The 21,228-nt window shown below is 39.5% G+C and overlaps 1 protein-coding gene across 1 annotated transcript in view; it reads right to left on the minus strand.

The window, feature by feature from the left end:
• WT1 (WT1 transcription factor) overlaps positions 1–21,228 on the minus strand; it is a 136,176-nt gene that overhangs the window by 10,275 nt on the left and 104,673 nt on the right. The window contains 3 exon segments of the mRNA XM_030560276.1: positions 6,721–6,871; positions 8,325–8,427; positions 19,454–19,531. Of these exon segments, the coding sequence (XP_030416136.1) occupies positions 6,721–6,871; positions 8,325–8,427; positions 19,454–19,531 (332 nt within the window).

Here is a 21,228-nt window from a genome sequence, read left to right on the forward strand (position 1 = left end):
ACCCGCTTGTGTGGATGCAGCTCAATGTCAATGCAAAAGTGTTTATACCATTATAACATGTTTCACTAAACTTTTTAACATATTTTTCTTTTGAAGGTAAGCTTTAAAGATAACGTTTATATTTTTTATTTTACTTTTTTTGCACAAGAAGCCAGATTGACGCGGGGGGGATGGTGATAAAAGAAAAACCATCTATGCTGCACATTGTCCCGTGAGAATGAATCTTACAAGGTCTGCCTTCAAGGAATATTAATAGACAAAAGACAGTCTAGGGCATTGGCCTGGGACTCAGACAGGATTTGATTCCCCGTTCAACCACAGACCTCATGTGTGAGCTTAAACAAGTCATTTAATCTTACCCTTAGTTCCCCGTTTGTAGGACAGGGATAATATTTCTCTACCTCTCAATGATTTTGGAGGATAAATCCATTAATGATTGAAAGGTGCCTAGATACTGTGGTGAGGAAGGTCATATAACTAACTAGATAAAGGAAGGAGACACAGAAGGGATGTCAAGACGATACACTCCATTCTGAGTGAGTTTTGGTGGCAGTGTATAATCAGTAAGATAGAGTCATTGTGAAATACATCACCTATACTTATCTAGTACTATAAAATTTAAGGTGTAGCAAACCCATGTGTGACACCATAGCACTCCAGTATTCACCATTGTCATGTAATTAGGATATGTTTTGTACAAGTATGCCTTGTGTGGTATCATTCTAAAGTCTTGATGTGCTAGACAGTAATATCTCGTTGGATTGTATGAGCTATGGTCATATGTGAAGTTATGAAGTTGCTATGTATGTGCTACAGAAACGTGTTATGAGGTTGAAACACCCACAGTAAAAAGGCAAACAATGTTAATGGCTTCTTGAGGAAATTCACACAAGCACAAAGATTACTGCAAGAACTGTGTACCATGGAAACCTCTCAGAGAGAGCACGACACAATGGGAACTGTTTGACCCAGGCTTCAGCAAAAGAGCTTTCCAGCAAGTGGGAAGAAGATATAAAGGGGGACAGTGACATCATGATGGGTCCTCACTCTCCCTACAACAACACACCTGGAAATGCCTGAGGGGCAAGTACTGGACTGTGGGAAGTGATGATCCCAGACTAGAGGGATTTTTAGCTGTATGTATGAAAACCTGGGAAAGCCAAGGCAACTTGTGCCTTAAGAATCTGCCAGCCTGTTTATCACTCACAGTGAGAATTTGCTAATTTGTATTTTACATGTCTAGTATGTTAAGCTCAGTTTGCGGTTTTGTTTATTTATTAAGGTAATCTGCTTTGATCTGTTTGCTATCACTTATAATCACTTAAAATCCATCTTTTGTAGTTAATAAACTGTTTTTGTTTTGTCTAAAACAGTGGTTTTCAAACTTTTTTTCTGGTGACACAGTTGAAGAAAATTGTTGATCCTCGTGACCCGATGGAGCTAGGGATGAGGGGTTTGGGGTACGGGAGGGGCTCAGGGCTGGGGCAGAGGGTTGGGGTGTCGGAGGGGGTCAGGGATCTGGGTTGGGCGGGGCAGGCTCTGGAGTGATACTGGGGATGAGGGGTTTGGGGCGCAGGAAGGGCTCCGGATTGCAGGGGGGGGCTCAGGGTTGGGTTAGGGGACTGGGCACGGGCTTACCTCGAGCGGCTCCCAGTCAGAAGTGCAGCAGGGGTGCTAAGGCAGGCTTCCTGCCTCTCCTGGCAACACAGAACAGAAGTGGCCAGCAGCAGGTCTGGCTCCTAGGCAGAGGTGTGCAAGAGGCTCTCACCCGCAGGCACAGCCCCCGCCCCCAGATCCCATTGGCTGGCAGAGCCGGTGCTCGGGGTGGGCACAGCACACAGAGCTCTGTGGCCCCTCCACCTAGGAGCCAGTCCTGCTGCTGGCCACTTCTGGGGCGCAGCGTGGTGTCAGAACAGTTAGGGAATAGCCTGCCTTAGCCGGGCAGCACCGCCAGCGGGACTTTTAATGGCTCGGTCAGCAGTGCTGACCAGAGCTGCTGCAACCCAGTGTCTTATTCTGGGTCGCAACCCGCAGTTTGAAAACCACTGATCTAAAACCAGGGAGTGGAAATTATAACTTGGGGCAGAAAGTTGTTGCACATCTCTCTCCACATTGAGGGAGGGGGCAAATGTTATGAGTTTACACTGTACAGTTCTCTGTGCAGCACAAGACAGTATAATTTGGGTTTACAGTCGGGGAGTGGGGGCTTTAACAACTAGGAGGTGCCTTAGCTGAGCCATCCGAGGCAGAGCTAATCTCAGCATCTGTGTGAAGCTGCAGCTGGGTGTATCCCTATACTGTGTGTATGCTGGTGAAAAAAGCAAGCTTGGAAACTTATCACAGCACCACAGTGTGAAAGAGAGCCCAGGATGGTGGGTCAGGAGGTACCCCAGTTATAAGTGGCACCCCAGTGGAAACCAGTCACACCATGGCTATACTCTTTCAAACACAACCTTGGACTTTTAAACACCATAAACTGAACCCTAACACTTGAACTAAAAGGATCAGCTCCATTAATTGCAGGCGCTCAGGCGTCACTGAGGGCAGCTACTAGACAGAATCACCAACACACACACTTACCCTCTATATTACAAATTCCTTAAAAAGCAAAATTATTGACGATTACTGCTTTCTCACTCTCTTTTTTTAAATGAACGGTAGTTTTTAGAGACAGAAGGTCCAAAAAGTTATTTTCTGTATAAGATGACTAGTTTCTACTCAAAGTGAATTCATAACTTTACCAGGAATTGGAATATCACCAGACAAAATCCAGAAAGAATTATGATGTTTCTGCCATAGATCAAGTTCATGAAGGGGTGTGTGTGTGTGTGTGTGTGTGTGTGTGTAAATATTTTACACACACACACACCACACACACACACACACACACACACACACACACACACACACTTATGTATAATCAGTTTCACAAAGCAATCCCTGAAACCTACTCACCACATTATTTGCATTATTGTTTACAATTTATATTTATTTTTTGCATTTCTTTAGGAGCTCAATCTACTACAGTGGAATATTCCAGATAACAAGTGCGCTTTATGGTTATATGTGTGTTTCAATAATGGCATTGTTAACAGTGGATAAGCAATCTTCGAGGTTACAAAATGTCAATGTATTTTCTACAATATCTTTGTTGAAACATTAGTAAAAACTGATTAGAGATTCCAATATTTGTTCAGAGCTCTGCTTGATTTTGCAATATAGCAGTTGGTAACATTATCTGAAAGAAAAGGACATAAGTAGAGGAACTAATGAGTCAGTCATATAAATATCAAGCAGGTGATGGGAAGAATACATCAAGGGCCAAAATTATTTTGTAACAGCACTAACAGATAGTTTAAGTTTACATATTAATATTTCATCCTGTTTCAAATCAAGTGTCCATTATTGCAAAACCTGATCTATTACTATATTAAGAAAGGTGGAAGGGCTTCTAACTGCATGTGTGTATTCTAATACCCCATTACACCAGGAATAGTACAATTGTATATTGGTTACAGAAAGACAGGCCTGATACAGTCAAAAGTAACCTCTATAGTAACTGGCCCCTGGAGGCTCTCCAAGACTTGTAGAACTGACGGACCCAGTCATTGGCAGGCAGGATCAAACCTGGGGCCTCTGGAGCTTTGTGCATGAGCCTCTACTGCATGAGCTAAAAGCCATGTGGCCTTTAGCTAAGGCTGTAGAACAGACTCCTTAATCTCTCTCTAGTCTCGGTGCCACTAGATGGGAAAGAGCACTACACCCAGGAGGTGTGTGGGTTACACAGCCAAAAGTAGCCTCTATAGTAGCTGGCCCCTGGAAGCTCTCCAGCTTTCCTGCAACTATCCATAGTACTGTCTACACAAAGGTGTAGGTGTTAGTGGAAGAAGAAGAGGAATATCCCTCTTTTTGTGAGTGCAGAACACCATGCTAGACATTCTACTGCTATTCCCTTTCAGTTGTCTGACTCCACTCAGTCTAACTGGCATATTTAGCACTGAACCCTAAGTTTACAATGCTCAGGTGTTGCTCAGCTGCCCGTTTAGTCTCAGATTAAGAAACAGTTTAAAGCGCTGTGGCTTTACTTTACCAGGTGGTCCCTAGCTGGCAGCTCCATTATATTCAGACTGGCCTGATGATGGTCCCTTATAGATTTCTCTAAGACAATGCCTTGCACCTAAAAAAAGCAAGTGGGGTGTGGAAGGCAAGCAGTAGTAAAGAAGCTATCACTCAGTAAGCGCCACCACCAGGAAAAGAGACACTCCACAGCAGTGATTCCAAAAGGATAACTCCTCCATTAAAGATAGATTGGTTTCCAAAGCTTTCCACAAAATGGCTGCACAACCTCCATGCTGGGAAACAGGGGAAAGACAAAGATACAAAGAGACTAGAAATGGGCCTCTCCACAAAGTTCACATCTGAATATTAGATACCACTGAATATGGATCTGTTCACATCTGGGGCGGGGGTGGGGAGGATGGACCTGCCCTTTTATAAAGCTAAGAGACATTTGCAAAATTCAAAACTAAGTCTAGATTTGAATTTAAAATATCTCAAAGTTCAGGGATGTACAGATTTAGGGCCACATCTGAAAGAGAGAGATCATTCTGGGGAAAAAGCCCCTCTGGGTTTGTGAAGCATGGAATGCAATGAAGCATTTATTGTGAGCATTTACCTCCTCTCTCTGGCACCTCTACAACTCACTCTGGAGGAATAAGGGTATTTATGGCCTTCAAAGGCAGTCGGATAACTCCCTCTGGAGAGGATAGCCAGCTACAGTCCCAGCATCTACAGCTTCCTGAAACATTTTTGTCTCCAAATATTATAGAGTAGGCACGAAATAGCATGTGGTATAATGCAATACATCTCTTGCAGTTAAAGAAAAAAAAAGATTCAGGGGTAACCTTTGTGAGGCATCCAGAAATAATATGATATAAACCAAGCATCTATGTGTAATAAAGAAGAGCTGAATAATTAACAATTTTCAAATTATGGAAAATCAAGATCTGGAGCAATAAGTTTAGCGATGAAGGAAACAGGAGTGATTGTGAGGATAACTCAAAACTGTTTAGACATTTTCAAGCAAAATACTGGCATAAGCAGCTGTTAGAGGCTCCCAAGTGCCTACAAAACTGTATTTTAAAACTGTTTATGGAGACCAGAGAACTGTTTGTGTACAGCTTGAGCTGTGAATCTAAAGTACAGCTCGAGCAGTTGCAATCTAAAGTATCTTGAATTTGTAGTCTGAGCAACACTGAAGATGTCCAGCTGAGTATTCCATGTGTTGTGCAGTCCTGTGCATTATTAAATTAAAAATGCATTGCACTGATTATCCTTAACATCTTTACAATTGCTGTGCACAATTAACATTACCATAGTATTCAAAGTATTCCACAGGCCTGGGGTTTGCAATCTCTCTTTTATAGTGTGAGCCACATTTTACCAGAGATAGTGTATGATAGACCATGTGACTGTTTACAATGGACCACCTCTTGACAATCTAGTTCATCCCTATGATAATGACAGCAATTGCTGATGTGGCAGAGCAGTAACAGGAAAATTTGTATCTTTTAGCACAGTTGTGATCCTAAGAGCATCCCAACGCAAAAGGACAAGAGGCTCAGAGATAGCTCTTAATAAGTTTCAGATGGCCTGACCATTCCAGTGTACCTCAACTCACTAAGGTCATAACTTGTAACTAAAAGGTGTCATGTAAGGTGTCAGTAGGAAGCTAATAACATACTGATCATTAATATGATTATGTAATGTATGTACAGAGGACAAATTCAAAGTTAAAAACTTATTGGAAATTATGTTATCAAAGTGTGTCTGCCAGGCAGTGCTGAAGTTACCCTACCCTAGACAAAGGAATGTGATTCTGCCACCTTGAAGATATTTCCAAAAGTACATTAAGAGACAATTGGAATGCAATCTACATAGAAAGTAAACAGACCCATCAAGCCAGCAAGGGGAAGTATTAACTACTGAGCATCATAGCAGGGGGAGGAAATTGCAGGAAACAGATTAATTTGCATTTTAGCAAATACCAGTGGGGAAAGAAACCAACATGGAATTTCCTTCACCACTCGACTCCATGTCTCCTTTCTCACAACTTGAATGAACTTCACTTTGGGGGGAAACCTTCAGAAGAATCTATTTCAAAGGTTCACTGGACTATATAAGAGAGGGGCAAAGAACCCCAAGTTATCTTTCACCTAGGAACTGAGCACCTTGGACTCTATCAGAAATTGTGATCAGATGGGTAGTCAGCCATCTTGCTGGAAGGTAAAGGGGTAAGGAAACTACCTTGGACAAGAACTGTAGCTTGTTGTGTTAAGTCTTAGCCTCTAGAAAGCATATTTCATTTTTATTTGCTTTCAGCCATTTCTAACTCTATCCTTTATACTGGAACTCACTTAATATCCTAGCTCCTTTTGTGAATAAACTTCTTTTACTTGTAATCTAAACCAGTCCAGTGCTGTGTTGGATTTAAAGTGAATGTTAACTAGAGTTAATATGGCAAGTTACTGAGTATGGTATCTTTAAAGGAACAGGCAAACCTTAATATCTCTCAATGGTCCAGGCGAGGACACAGACACGCAATCATCATCATACAGCTCTCCTCTGTACATGGAGCTATGGGTTGCCTCTTCTGCCCGATCTTGATTTTAAAACCACCCCCTTTATATGGCATCTTGCTTAGACAATGCAGGCACTTACCGGTGTGCTTTCTGCTGTGCATCTGTAAATGGGACAGCTTAAAGTATCGTTTGTTACAGCCAGGGTACGCACACATGAAGGGACGTTTTTCATTCGTCTCACTAGCTGATCGGACAATAGTTGGAGCGACTCCTGGCACTCGCCGAACATCCTACAATGGCAGAAACAGCAGTGTGCATAGCTAATGTGAGCACATATAGTCACAAGCCTGCTCCCATGTAATCAGTAGAAACACTCAAATAAACTTCAACATGAATATGATCCTCGGATGTACCTACCATACTATAAATGACCATTTTTGTAGTCTATTATAACGTATAACAGTGTTTCTTCACCTTTTCCATGTACAGCATTACAAATATGTGAAGGTAAATGCTACATGCTAAATTTCCTCTAATATTTATATCTTACAATAAATGGGCCAAATTCCATACTAATTACCAACAGCATAGATGTGGAGTAACCCCCTTTAACATCAATGGACTAGCTTCAGAATTACAACAGTGTAACAGAGATCAGGACCTGACCCAGAGTAATGTTTTTATAGCTTAACTTCTAGCTTGTAAAATTAAGTAAGGTTCAAGGAAGTCAAATGTAAGAAAAAATGTTACTATTAGATACTGCTGTAGATTGCAACCTTGACTATACAATGGTACTGCCACAGTGTTCAAACCAAGATAGACTTTCTTCTGGCATAACTGAGTGTTAACTTCTCAGTTATGTTCACTGCATGTAAAGTTTAATCATTTAACTTTTGTCTAAGAGCTGGGTCACTAATTTTTAAACTATAAATGAATTTATAGTGATGAATTTTTAAACTATAAAAACCGGACCAAGTACTATTAATATAATCTAAAGATCGTCCTATTGAGATACATGAACAACACCGAAGCAGTGCAGAAAAGACAGAATACATTTTAAATTTCTTTAAAAGCTTTGTGACCAGTCTATTCAGTTTACAGAACATATGCATTTATTGTGCCTTATGTCAAGGCACCTCAAGCATAATATACAGCATTGGATCCATTAGTATTAATTCTATAACCAGTTAGAAATGGATGGGAATCAACCCTACTGGATTTTATGGCCCCTTTCAAGTGTTTAACTGGTGATTTAGCCATTAGGAATGTGATCATTTAGTGTACTTCTGTCTTCAGGGAATGGCATTCAAATAGTTACAATTTCACAAATCCACACATTCAGAACTTCATCTGACACCTCATTTTTGCTCAACTTTATATACAATGCCAGGTCTGATCTACTATAACTACAGAAAAATTTATGTGGCCAAAGTTAGTAAATACCTAACTTTCAAGTTAGATGAGAGGCCTCTAATATTTGGCCGTCCTAAAGTTAGTGAATAATGCAGCTCCAAAGATGTGTTTTAGAAGGAAAAATACATGATTTTTTCATACTCCAACATGGTGATCTTATTTTGTTCTTCAGTGAAATTGGAAGTCAACTTATCTCAGGGATTTCTTAATGACACAGGGAAACCTAAAGTTAGCAATTGGAATTATGATACCCATCAAATCAATAAGTAACAGAAACCCTATAAAACAGAAATTCTTCTTCCCTGTGTAGAATGTCCTAATATACCTTACTTGTATTCCTCTAAAGACTCCATGGGTGTGTATTCTATATTGGGCCCCACAGCTGTATAACATAGGACCAGTGTGGTGTCACTCTCATACTCCTGTTGCATGGCTGCAGATAAGAGGGGAACAAATGCATACAGTTAGATAAATTTTTAGTGCACAGCTCTAAATCAAGAGGATTTGTTTCTTAATATAGGTGATAAATTGTTTAAGCTTTGATTCTGTAGCAGGAGATCCATCTCAAGTGAAAATTACTGGAGAAAGTTCTCTCTTTCATTGCATGGTCAGATCATGATTATCACTTTTCCAGCACAATTCATTGACTCAATAATATTAGTTGCATTTATTATTGCCCAATAAATACTGTCCAGAAAAAAAGGAGTATTGTCATGATTTAAACTGTGATGCATTACCACAAAGATGTTAAGGAAAAAAAAAGACACAGAGGAAACAACTTATGTGCATATGTTAAAGTTATTTATCAGCTAAATGCTGAGCTGGCTATTGCTAATATCTTTGGAATGAGCAAAACTGCCCAAGTTTCACATTAAGTACAGTGGATTTTGTCAGCACCTCATGACTCAGATATTACCAGATAGTACTGAGAAAGTGATGACATTTATAAGAATAGCAGTCGTGTACTCATAAGTACAGATTACATATCAGCGTCCTAACTTTTTAACCACAATATCAGCTTGCAAGATGCACTGTAGTTTACACTCTTTGTAAAAATCAACCTATGCTAAACACAAAGGGGATGATCTTCAGTTGATGTAAATCATCAAGATTCCCCAGGCAGCAGCACAGCAAAATTTTAAACAATTTTTTTCCCACAATTTTGATGTATCCTGCAAAATGTTATGTTTTGGTGTGTAGAAAGGCAGGAACATTAATGGATTTTTCCACTTTAATAACTGAGATGTTCAAGTGATATATGTACACTGCAATTTTAGTTCTGAATTAATAGTTATTTGTTTTAATAAATTAAGAGCTGTAGGTGTTTAAATTCAGTATCATGAACATTCAAAAACTCCAGGAGTAGAGTCCATGGAGACTCAATGGGGGGACAATGCAGATGGATGAAAAGTGGGATTCTGAAGCAAAGCCTAGAATAACCAGGTCTATTGCCATCACGATTAGAGGCCGCTGAGGATCCAGACCTCTGACTGAAAAGGAAAGCAGGGTCCACTGAAAGAAAGCAGTCTATGTGAAGGTCCAGTCTTCGAATGATTTACAACAACAACAATGGAATTGCAGGCTGGGAAGAGTCTGAAAGTTTCATGAATTTGACCAAAGGGGAGAGAGACCTTTTGTGACTATGTAATATTTGTAAAATGTGTGTGTTGTATTCTTCTTTAGCAAGTCCACATCAAGACTAGCAGTCTGCTTCTGACGCCTAACAGAGGTGTTCCTTTGCGTCATGTGGTACAGTTCTGTGGGTTCAAACACTGCTAATGGCACCCTCTTCTACTAATTACACTAAACCCAAAGGAAAGCTTCCAGCACACATGCAAAACCTCTGCTGGGGAGATTGCCATCATCTATATGTTTACCTTCATATTCTGAAGGCTTCTCTCCCCAAAATTCATCATGGGGTATCCCAATAACAGCCTTTTTTATCCAACTCTTCAGGATGGCACTGCATGACAGCTACCTGCCTAGAAACCACAACTAGCTTGAAAGAAAGATAGACTTTTAGTTCAACTGGTTTTTTCAGAGCCAAATCTACAAAGCTCTGCCATCACATCCTTGGCTGGGCAAGTTAGCGGATCAAAGTGACACAACAAGCATGTGTTCCATTTCTTCACAAATTCTATGACAGCTGTGATTTTCCTGGTTAGGAAGGGCTAGTTTTTTTTCAAGAACAACTAACCCTGGCAGAAGCAAAGAGTCAAAGACTAGGCCTCATAGGAAAGTGGAGGCTTTTTCAAAGTTCACAATGAAACAGGCTAAAAGAGGGTTGCAAGGTGAATAAAATATTTTAATAGTGGTATTACCATTAGTTATAGGGAGAGGACAATGCTGGCACCAGTTCAGGGCAGGAATCCTCTTTTATCTATGTATAAATGCCTATCACAATGGGACCCCAATCCCAGTTAAGGCCTTAAGTGCTACCAGAATACAAACAATAAATAATCATTTTCTCAGCTACAGCATCCACCAATATCAGAGAGCCACAAACAACCCCATCAGTGTTGAATTTTCCTCTCAATTCAAAGGACAGCAGCAATTAAATCTGCTACTTGTGTAAAAGCCTGTCAAAGGGAAGGAGCATCTACCACATGGCAACATCTGTTTTAATCACAGCAGGGAAGGAAGTTAGCATGTTATAGTAAGGGAGAGGCATCTGTGCAATTCACAGCAGAAGCAGTTGCTGATCTGTAGTGCCATAGGAAAACAAGGGCAAATGTAAACTTTATCATTATTAGTCACCTGTCTGAGTAGCCTGGTTTAGCTTTATAATCCTTCACCTATCAGATGACCATACCCCTGATGGCAGCCTAGGCAGTTCAAGAGACAAAATAGTTTGTAGGAAGATGCCCTAAACATATGGTAAACTTTACCCCGGAAGAAACCTCCAAAGGTACAGCGAATTACAGCAGAAATCGTGTATCAGAGTGGTAGCCGTGTTAGTCTGTATCCACAGAAACAACAAGGAGTCCGGTGGCACATTAAAGACTAACAGATTTATTTGGGCATAAGCTTTTGTGGGTAAAAACCTCACTTCTTCAGATGCATGGAGTAGAAATCATGCTACAAAACACAGACTAACTTGCACTCTACCCTGTCTGAAATACAGGAGACTTGCAAGGTTTTCATTTGTAGGTGCCAAGGATTTTCTGAAGGACTATTCAGTTCTGTAATGGAAAGTAGTCAGCAGAACCCACTTATCCTAGGAATTAGAAATGGAAGGAAGATATATGAGATCCCCTGGAATGCACTTCATGGTATTTTCTCCAGTCTACTTTTAAAATATCTTCATGGATGGGGCTTCTACCAAATCGCTCTGTATTCCCCAAGCTTAAATTTCACTGACAGGAAGTTTTCCCTAACATTCCTCACATTTTTTATTTCATCCCATTACTCCTGGTCACATGCCCTCTTTGCTTTGGTGAGCAGAACTGTAGTGAAAGGCTTGATCACATTAGAAATTGTTTTCAAAGCCACCTGACCACTCACATATTAACTAGTTAGCAAACTACCCATTTAACAGTTCCCCCGAAAAGGCATCTTAGTAAGAAACAACCATAGTTCCAGTTCCTTAAAACCCACCATCATTGTCAGGGACTTATCATATATGGCCCTGTTATACTAACTTTTTTCATGCTGAGTAGGAAGGCACAACTCAATAATGAGTAAGGGTAGAGTAATCTGACCCTAAACAATCGTAATATTCTCACATTGGGGGCACTTACTGGAAGTCAATGGGACTGTTGGTACAGCAATGTAAGAATTTCACAAATTGGGCCTGTAGCTGCTGCTTTGAATTGAAATCTCACTCTGCATTGATAGACACTGTCACACAGCTTGTGAAATAGACTGGATTTTTCATCTCTCCCTCTCGCTATCTCCCTTTTGTTAAGAGCAAACATGATGCATGACAAGCTATGTGAATTTTGTGATACACCTGTAGTTTATTTAGCATACACACTAGAATGTGGAAGACTCAACGGAAGAACTAGAGTAAGTCTGGCAGCATCTCTACAGCTTCAGACTTTCCAAAAATTACAGAATCACAACCACTGGTTTTATTTTACACAGGAGACAGCAACCAGAGGAAAGTCCAACCTCTATGAGCAATACAAGTTATCAGTGAGTTCATGCATGCAGTACATTAAAATAATTACAAATACAAATCTTTCAGCTGGAGATCTTAAAAAAAAAAAATGAAGAAAGTGGGAAATTCTTTGACTTTAAGCTCTTTGGAGTAGGGACTATATTTACCGGGGTGAGCAGGCAGTGCCTAGTACATTGTGACCACTAATGGCAAGTAAAAATATTAATACATATATAAAATAAAATAAATAAATGTGTCCTGCTTGTTTACCAAGGGATCAATTGTCCTACATCTCTACAAATACATTGTAATCTATATAATTTTGAACCTTTGCATCTGAGCTAAATAAGAATAAACAAAACTTATGGTTGAAAATAAAGAAGTTGCAACTGAAGCCAACGTGTTAATTGTATAGCGGAAATTTGGAATCATCAAGAAGTCCAAGCAGAAAAAAATGGGAGAAATAACTGTTTCCTCTGTTAAATGTTTAAAGTCATATTTATGACTGATAGGGGGAAAAAATGCTGAAAAGAGTCAAGGCTAAGCAAAGCCAGATGCAATTAAACCTGTTGTCAGGACAGTACTATTTTACTGATGCAGGCAAAACCCTACAGAAGTTCTTGATTGAGTAAAAACTGCAAGACTTGGCCCTTAAGGGTCCTGATTCTGCCTTCATTGGTAAATACAGAATTCCCTTGGATTTCAATGGAAGTTGCACAGATCTATCCAAAGGCAGAACTGGACTGTAAATATTTAGAGTTCATCAAGTTGGTTGCTGAGATGACCCCATATATATATTGTCCTTTGGTTCTAGGCAGCCAGCTGCAACCTGGAAAAAATGCATAAAATGTAGCTCCACATTTCTGCAAAACAAAGATTGATACTTAAGCAACATAAAATGCTAAGCAAGCGCTATATACTGTAGAGCATTTAGAAACATTTGTCTTTAGCATTAGGCCAGAAAATCCTTAACACTTTGAGAGTAGCTCTTTTAAAATGATTAATCTCAACGCTGTACAGATTGTACAGAGATTAATAAAAATGAAGGTTTTACAGATGAGAATGTGTGATGAAAAACAGAGCAGCTTTAGAGAGTTGTACCAATCTAAGACGTTATAAAAAAAATCTCATAAAAGATTACTTTCTAATCTGAATATATAAAAAAAACCCACAACCTGCAATTTCTCTCTCACACCAACTTTACTCTGTTACACTAGAACTGTCTCATTAGTTTACAACTAGCCTTAACTTAAATCTGGAGAGTCAAGCTTGATTTTTTATTATTATTATTTCGTAAGACTAAAAAAGGAACGCTATAGGGCATATTGAGAAGAGTGAGCAAATATCAGCTTGAAACATGAATGCACACTGACTCATAAAATGGAAGAATTAAAAAATTCAGAAGAAAAGATTACAAAGGCACCACATTAAGATGCAATTGACTAGCGTTTCAAGGCAGGAACTGGAATATTTGGGTGTAGAAACAGAGCCAAAAATAAGGCAGAACAAGGGTGCAGGCAGTTTGTGTGATAGCAGAGAAGAGAAATAAAGCTAATTTCCTTTAATAAAATATTTACCACACAATATTATGGGAAATATATGCCACCACTGAGGCAATAAAGAGAAGCCTGATTAATGATATAGATGATGTTTCCTCCTGTTATAGGTGGTAATGCTATTAGGCAGGAGAGAAGCATAAAGTTGCTGCTTTATCCAAGGCAACTGACCATCAGAGAAATGATTTCACTGATTAGGGGCCCAGTGTGCAATCATTATGGAGAAAGAAAAGTTTGGCGGTTGAGATAAGGCACTGGACTAGTATTCAGGAGACCTGGGCTCAGTTCACAGCTCTGCTTGTGTACTTCTTTGGGCAGCTCACAATCTCAGTGAAATCCTTGTCCCACTGAAGTCAATGGGAATTTTGCCATTGACTTCAGTGGAACTAAGATATCACCTTCCATGCCTCAATTCCCTATCTGTACTTCCCTTCCTCACAGTGGAGAGGATAAATTCATGATTAGGCATTCTGATGTGAGAGAAAAGGGGAAAATATTAACACCATGAAAAACATATAATTGCAATGCTCCCATTCACACTGGCTGCAGATTTGAGCTCAGTGAGGGACGATTAAGCTCCCAGAACTTACCTAATGGTGTTTAACAAGAGAAACCTTCATCAGAGCCTTATAAATCTATTACAGAAAGCCTAAACCTTAAGGGCCTTGCATTAGAATGCAATTGTAATAGTGCTTGCAAAAGACCTCTCCATTGTTCTTTCCAGTGAGGACCAAGCAAATGGCAATACGTGCTAGTGTGCGTAGGAGCCCAGCCCACTGATTACATAGCTCAAGAATAAAGAAAAAAAGGCACTGAGTCAAACTCTGCCAGTTTACATATGTGGGACTGTACACATTAACTTCAATTTCCAGATAGAGAACTGAAAAAATAAGAGCAATGCTGTCTGCTCTGTGGACAGAGCTCCTTGTTTGGTAGCTTATTTAGCTAGTCACAGGTTCAGGTCCCAAAGCAGGTTTTAGGCTTCTATCCGTATTGACAGGTTTATGCAATACCAGTGGGATGCTGCACTATAGTCTTTTTTCAGATCATGTCCCAGTTCTTGGGCCCACTTGAGACTGCCAGGAACCAGATCAGACAGCTGAATAGGTAGCTAGTCAATATTTCTCTTTATTCTCATTATTCAGTGTGTGGCCATATTACTTATCAGACGCTATCCAAACCTGTACTGAATAAAGAAATATTTATTTCCGCATGGGCCTTCCAAGGTTCTCATCACCATAGTATGGAGGATTTAACATTCCCTAATGAAAGTATTTTCACATTACCCCCCATGAGGCCATATTATTTTTCCCTATTTTTACAGCTGTGAAACAAAGGCTCAGAAATTAAGGCCAAATTTACCAAGTGTCCACTAATTTTGAGTGTCCATCTTCAGATGTATAAAAGGCCTGATTTTTTCAGAGTAATTAGCATCTTTATAGCACTTTATATTTTCAAAGCACTGTGTCCATTGACTTCAGTTGCAGCTGTGAGCTCTCAGCACTAATACAAATCAGGTGCCAGTTGTCTCCTTGCACACCAGAAAATGAGGAACACAGTTAGCGAACACTTGTGAAAAATTCGAACAGACAGAATCCTGTTCTTCTGAGTGACATTTGACTGCCTTAGCCATGAGACCATCCTTTCTCCTCCTGCTATCCTGTGCTTCATTCACTCCACATCTTCCACTGTTTGCAACAAATCGGGGAGGGGTGGGCAAAACAGTTCTACAGACAACAGTCTCATTCACTATGCAAACCAGATCCATTTCCTGATTCCTGTCTATCCTGTGCACTAAGCAAGACAGGAGTCCTGGGGATAAAATAGCATGTATCGCATAATCAAAGACTATATCATAATGCCTATGCCAACGGGGCTGAGTAAGGTTACTAAACGGAAAGTGCCAGGCAACCTTAACTATAGGTGTCACTGCCAATCCTGCCTAGACTATATGGTAGTAGTTTCATTTTAGTACATTAAACTTAAATTGAATATAAACACAGGAAAAAAGGCTACTGAATTAAGTTCATATAAAATGATAGGGTTTAGAGAGTGATATCACTAACATATAATTTAGATTTCCAATTTCTTGCAAACTTGCAGTAATATTTCTTTATAATACAATACATAAAAGAAAGCTCAGCTGAGTCATAAGGAAGTGGTGGGGGGAAGAGGGGAATATCTATATAAGGATTGTCCATCTTGGAGAGAAATTAAGCTCTCCATTTCAACATAAAGATGCCAATATTCATAAAATACAACTTCAAGACTGAGAAAAGTATCTGAAACAGTAAACGCCTGGGAATCACTTATGAACAGTTCATATATTTTAAAGATGTAAATCTTAGGAAGACTACCTTATGTTCACGCAATGAGTTTGGAGGTACTGTGTTTTGTAACTCTCAGCCAGAGAAGACAGATAACTATTTTGGCTCATATTACCAGTGATGAGGCCATGTCTAGCACTGATTTTCCACAGATTCTACAATCTTGGCCTATACCAAAACTTTCAGCTTTGTTTTACCATAGATCATTCATCTTGATTTCTTCTTTTTTCCTTTCAAGAATTCTAGGTCACAAACTTTATACTGCTAACAGTCTGCATTTTTGGACAAGTAAAACCATTTATTTTGTTCAGTACTCCTTTAATATTTCTATTGTGTCCCTTTTTTTTCCACTCAGTTCCCCAAAGAATAACCTCTTCCTTGTTTTAGTAACTTGGACCTCGGTCAAGGTTGATGTGTTTCTCCTTTTGCAGGATATTTTCTTCAGAAGAGACAAACAGTGTCTAATATTGCAATGAAGGGTTTCGTGTTTTTTTTTAAGGGGTGCAGCTTAAAGAGGAAATTACAAACAATTATGAAAAAGTAGGAATAGCCTCAGCAGCAGAGGTGGTCAGCTTGATTTGTATACAATAGTTGGGTTTGAAGAGAAGGGACTACCCTTTCTCTCCAGTAAGGTATTCTAGGTGTATCACAGAAGATGACCACTTCAGACTCATGCTGCTTTGACTAGTTTGCTCTGACACACGTGGTTACTACACTACTATCTAATGCCTCTGGACTTCAAGTACCATTCACAAATGAGGGTTAGAAGCAAATCAGCAGTATTTCATACTATCGTGCTACACTGAAGCCAGCCTGCACAAACACCAGACCAGATAGATCTGGATCAAGTCAGTTTCCTACATATTAGTTTGGGAATCTCCTTTTTAAAAAATATATCCATATATATTTACTCAAAAAAGGATAAAGAACATCTGTAGTTTATCTTACAAAGTCAGGCAAACATTGGCTTTGTCCGGGCAAGGAACAAAAGGAGGTGCTTGACAACACGTTAACTAGCATGTTATTAAACTCTACTCTGGACCAGGCAAGTTATAGGTTAGCAGAAGCTAATTACTTGCGTTGAAGTCTAGGCTCCCCACAAGCCTTAAAACTGGACCAGGTAGCACTTACTAAAGTACAACTTGCCTTGTCCACACTAGCGTTTTAAATGGGTTAGTTTACACTGTGCTACCAAAACATATTTTTAAAAATAAACCATGTTCGTATCCTAGTCCAGACAACCCCCCTGATGTGCTCTATTCATTTCCTCCTAGCACATCCTCTTCCACGATCCCAAAGTGCTGTCCCATTTTGGAAGGGCAGGAGTGGTTAAATTTTACTGACAACCCCACAAGGGGATTTGGAAAACATCTTTGGAATCTCTCAATACAGTTACTGTCCTACCTACAGGAAGGGAGGGACAGAAGCCCTGGCCCTGTAGGCACTACACCCTGTGTCTTTGCTACGCTACCAACATCTCTGATCTACAGCACCTCTGAGGCGGGCTTCCTGCTTGCAGAGTAACAGGAAACCCATAATGGACAAGCAGCAAACAGGCTAGAGTCCATTCCCTGCAAGGTGGGAGGGTGACAATGGTATGGGGGAAGGAAGCCAGAGAAGATGGAAAGGGCCAGGAAAGGCAGGGACAGAGGATGTGGGGCCCGGAGAAGGGAAAGATAATAAAAAGGAGGGAGAGAAGAGCTGGCATGAGGAGCAGAGTGAGGTTAGAACTAGAGAATAAGGAGAAAGGAATGGTGGGAAGGAGACACAGGAGGTAGCAGCAGTAGTCTAAGACTGGAACTCTTTCATTTGTTCTGGCTCTCACTGTGTTGTAGGAGAGTGGAGATCACTTTACACCTTGCAATCCTGGGCAGGACAGTTTGAGGTTGATTATGGCAGGGGTGGTGAGAGCAGCCAGGGCCTGATCATCCCAGCATTGATACCCAGGCAGATGATCAGCCCCCGCACACTTTCCACACCCAAAATGGTGTTCTCCCAGCTTTCATGGCTCTTTCCCTTCTGCTTTTTTGCTCAGGCCACCCCTGCATTGTGTCTCACTCCCCAGGCCCTCTCTAACAGCTACCATTGTTATTTCACACACACAACAAAGGTCACGCACTGCCTTTGGCTATAAGCTAGGCCCAGCAGCCCACTGGCAGGCGTTCCAGATTCCGAGCACGCACAAGTCCAGGGCTGAATCCAGCACAAGATCTATTGGGCAGCCACTGTTTACAACAAGGGTCGGCAACCTTTCAGAAGTGGTGTGCCGAGTCTTCATTTATTCACTCTCATTTAAGGTTTCACGTGCCAGTAATACATTTTAACGTTTTTAGAAGGCCTCTTTCTATAAGTCTATAATATATAACTAAACTATCGTTGTATGTAAAGTAAACAAGGTTTTTAAAATGTTTAAGAAGCTTCATTTAAAATTAAATTAAAATGCAGAGCCCCCCCAGACTGGTGGCCAGGACCCGGGCAGTGTGAGTGCCACTGAAAATCAGCTTGCGTGCCGCCTTCGGCACCCGTGCCATAGGTTGCCTACCCTAGTTTACAAGTTACAGAAAGCACATTTCTGAATTGACCTCTGACCCAACAGTAGTTATGATGGGGTCAAGCAGACAACATCTCATTGCAAGGAAGTCTGAACTAATCAGAGGAAAGAATCTTCAAAAAAAATTTTTTTTTAAATTATATTAATGGAAGTTAACAGAATGGACAAGCTTCACACTTAACTTCACCATTCAATTGCAGAGGTTTTTCCACTGTTTCCCATCCTTCATTCACAGGCTTATTTTGTTAGTGCTTTGGAGTAGAGATCTACCTTGTCTTCACACTCATTCACACAGTCCCTCCTATCACATACTGGTGCTGTATATATGGAATAATATGGCTGCTTAGAACTATCTATAATATAATTATACAGGTTTTCACATTCATGTTATCCAAACTTACATTCAAATATTACTAATCTATTACTGGAAAACACCTTGCTCACACAAATTGAAAGCTATTGCATTTACTTGGCACCTGAATTGTGTAACCTACAATGAAGACAGTTTGTTTAGACAGTAAAATGGTTAAAAATCTACAACCAATATACTGTGCTCCAAGGCATATTGGTTTAAGTCAAAAGACAAAACACAAACAAACAAACAAACAAAAACAACCCCACCAACAATTTAAGATAATATTGCTAGTTCTTTTCCCATTGACTAACCTTAGACTAAAAAGTCTAAGAGAAAACTTGACCATAAAATTCTTATTAACTGTGAACTGACTAGTAGAATAAAACTTTTAATAGTTCAATAGGGCTATTTTTTAAAACTCATATTAAATTACAGACAAATAAAGACCTTTTTTGGACAGGTTAGCATTTTTCATGCCAGTAACCTTATTCCATTCATAAAATAAAAAATAAAATGACGTTAACTACGCTAATGCAGAAGAAGATTACAAAATAATAAAACACCTTACCCCTTTAATGTAGATCCCAAGTTCATTTGATTCCATGTCATGCATTCAAGCTGTGAGGTCATTTGGTATAAATTGTCACTGTTATGAAAATATCTAGAATTAGAACTAAATTACTTGACCAAAATTCAAGTAATACTTAAAAAAGGAAGCAATAATTTTCATTTTTCTTTTATAAAAAAGTGTTTTCAAAATACACATAGCAGTACCAAATGAATTTATATTATTTCAACTCTTTTATCTGTGACATTAATTTTAAAAGAAAAAGAAAGAATGATTATGTGGTAAAAGACAAGGTGTTCATTATGATCGAACTTGTAAATTTTAAATGGCTGAAAATTATACACAATAAGGCTCTTAAAGAAAAAAAATACTGCAATTAAATTAATGGAACCAGTATACACAGATGTTTTAGTTAGCAATAAAGAAGATTTCTTATTTTTATAAAAAAAGAAAGCAAGTGAATTAAATTTTAATAAAGCGTGTAGCAGATCACATGGTTAATGGACTGAAAGCTATCAGGACTGGTGACCAATGTTACTACATATAGTGACTTGACAAGAAAAATGGAGTGAGTGAACCATAAATTAAACTCACAACTGGAATACTAGTCTTTTTTGGTTTTATGTTTTTTTTTGTAAAATGTATCATCTTAGAACAATGAACTCAGCAGACAGCAATATTCTCAGAAACTGGTTGTCAGTTGCTTACTATCTATTTTTAAAGAAAACACAAATGTTTTTTTTTATTTGAGATCAACTGTAACCAAAAGAAATTGAGATTACAGATCTACTGATATAATAATGCTCAACACTTATCACAGATAATTTAAACATAAAAAAGTGAACAGGTAGGTGCTTCGAGGAGAGGAAAAACTGCTGCGGACTTGCAACACCAAAAGCAGTCCGTTTCCCTAGGGTTCTCTCAGTAAATTAGCCGTAAGAGGAGGTTCTCGCTATACAGACGGGGCTGAGTAAGCTGATTTCCATCTACACAGCATGTTCGCTCAGCACTTCTCCATGGTAAACCGCCCTGTGATCTTTCTGAATCTTGGTTCTCCTGGAAATCCAGGTTCCCATTGCTACCCAACATTTCTCTGATCATCTGCAGAGACACTTACTGAAACAACGTTTAGAGTCTCTAGTCTTTTCGAAACGATTTTCTGATTGATGGAGCAATTCTGATTGAAATAGCAAGTCACAATCAACATAAGACCCCTGGATGATTAATAATAGTTAAACTCACTAGTGTACAATGTAGTGATTGTATATAATTTTGTTGAGAGAGTTTTTTTCATGGCAGGTAAAAGTGAGCTAGAAAAGTCAGATTCCAGTGGGAAGCTTTTGCATATAAAAACAAGTTAAATTACTTCAATGTTAAAGTATGTGTAATATCATTTGTCAGTATCGCGGGACACTATCATTCATTAGAATGTCTGTACTGCTATTATGCTACTACAATGTCCTGCATATCAGCTCAGAAATTGTTAGACTCTCCTGCAGTTTCCCCATTTGCAACAGCAGTTCGTGCTGGTCTGTGCCACTACATTTTGCAATTCCACGAATTCTTCCTGTAATGCTGCTGTAATTAATTCCTCCAGGGCCCTGATTTTTATTAGAAGTGCCCGCACGATGCATTTACAGCAGGAGATTTCCCTTTAACTTTCTCTCCCTTGACAGTTCATTTATAAGAGCCTCCTCCACAATATTTTCCCCCTCCCTCCTTTGCTTTTTCATCAAGCAGTACACATTCATCTTGTCACTAAGCAGCAGCCACTG

This window comes from Gopherus evgoodei, chromosome 4 (assembly GCF_007399415.2).
Source record: "Gopherus evgoodei ecotype Sinaloan lineage chromosome 4, rGopEvg1_v1.p, whole genome shotgun sequence".
Classification (NCBI taxonomy): Eukaryota; Metazoa; Chordata; order Testudines; family Testudinidae; genus Gopherus; species Gopherus evgoodei.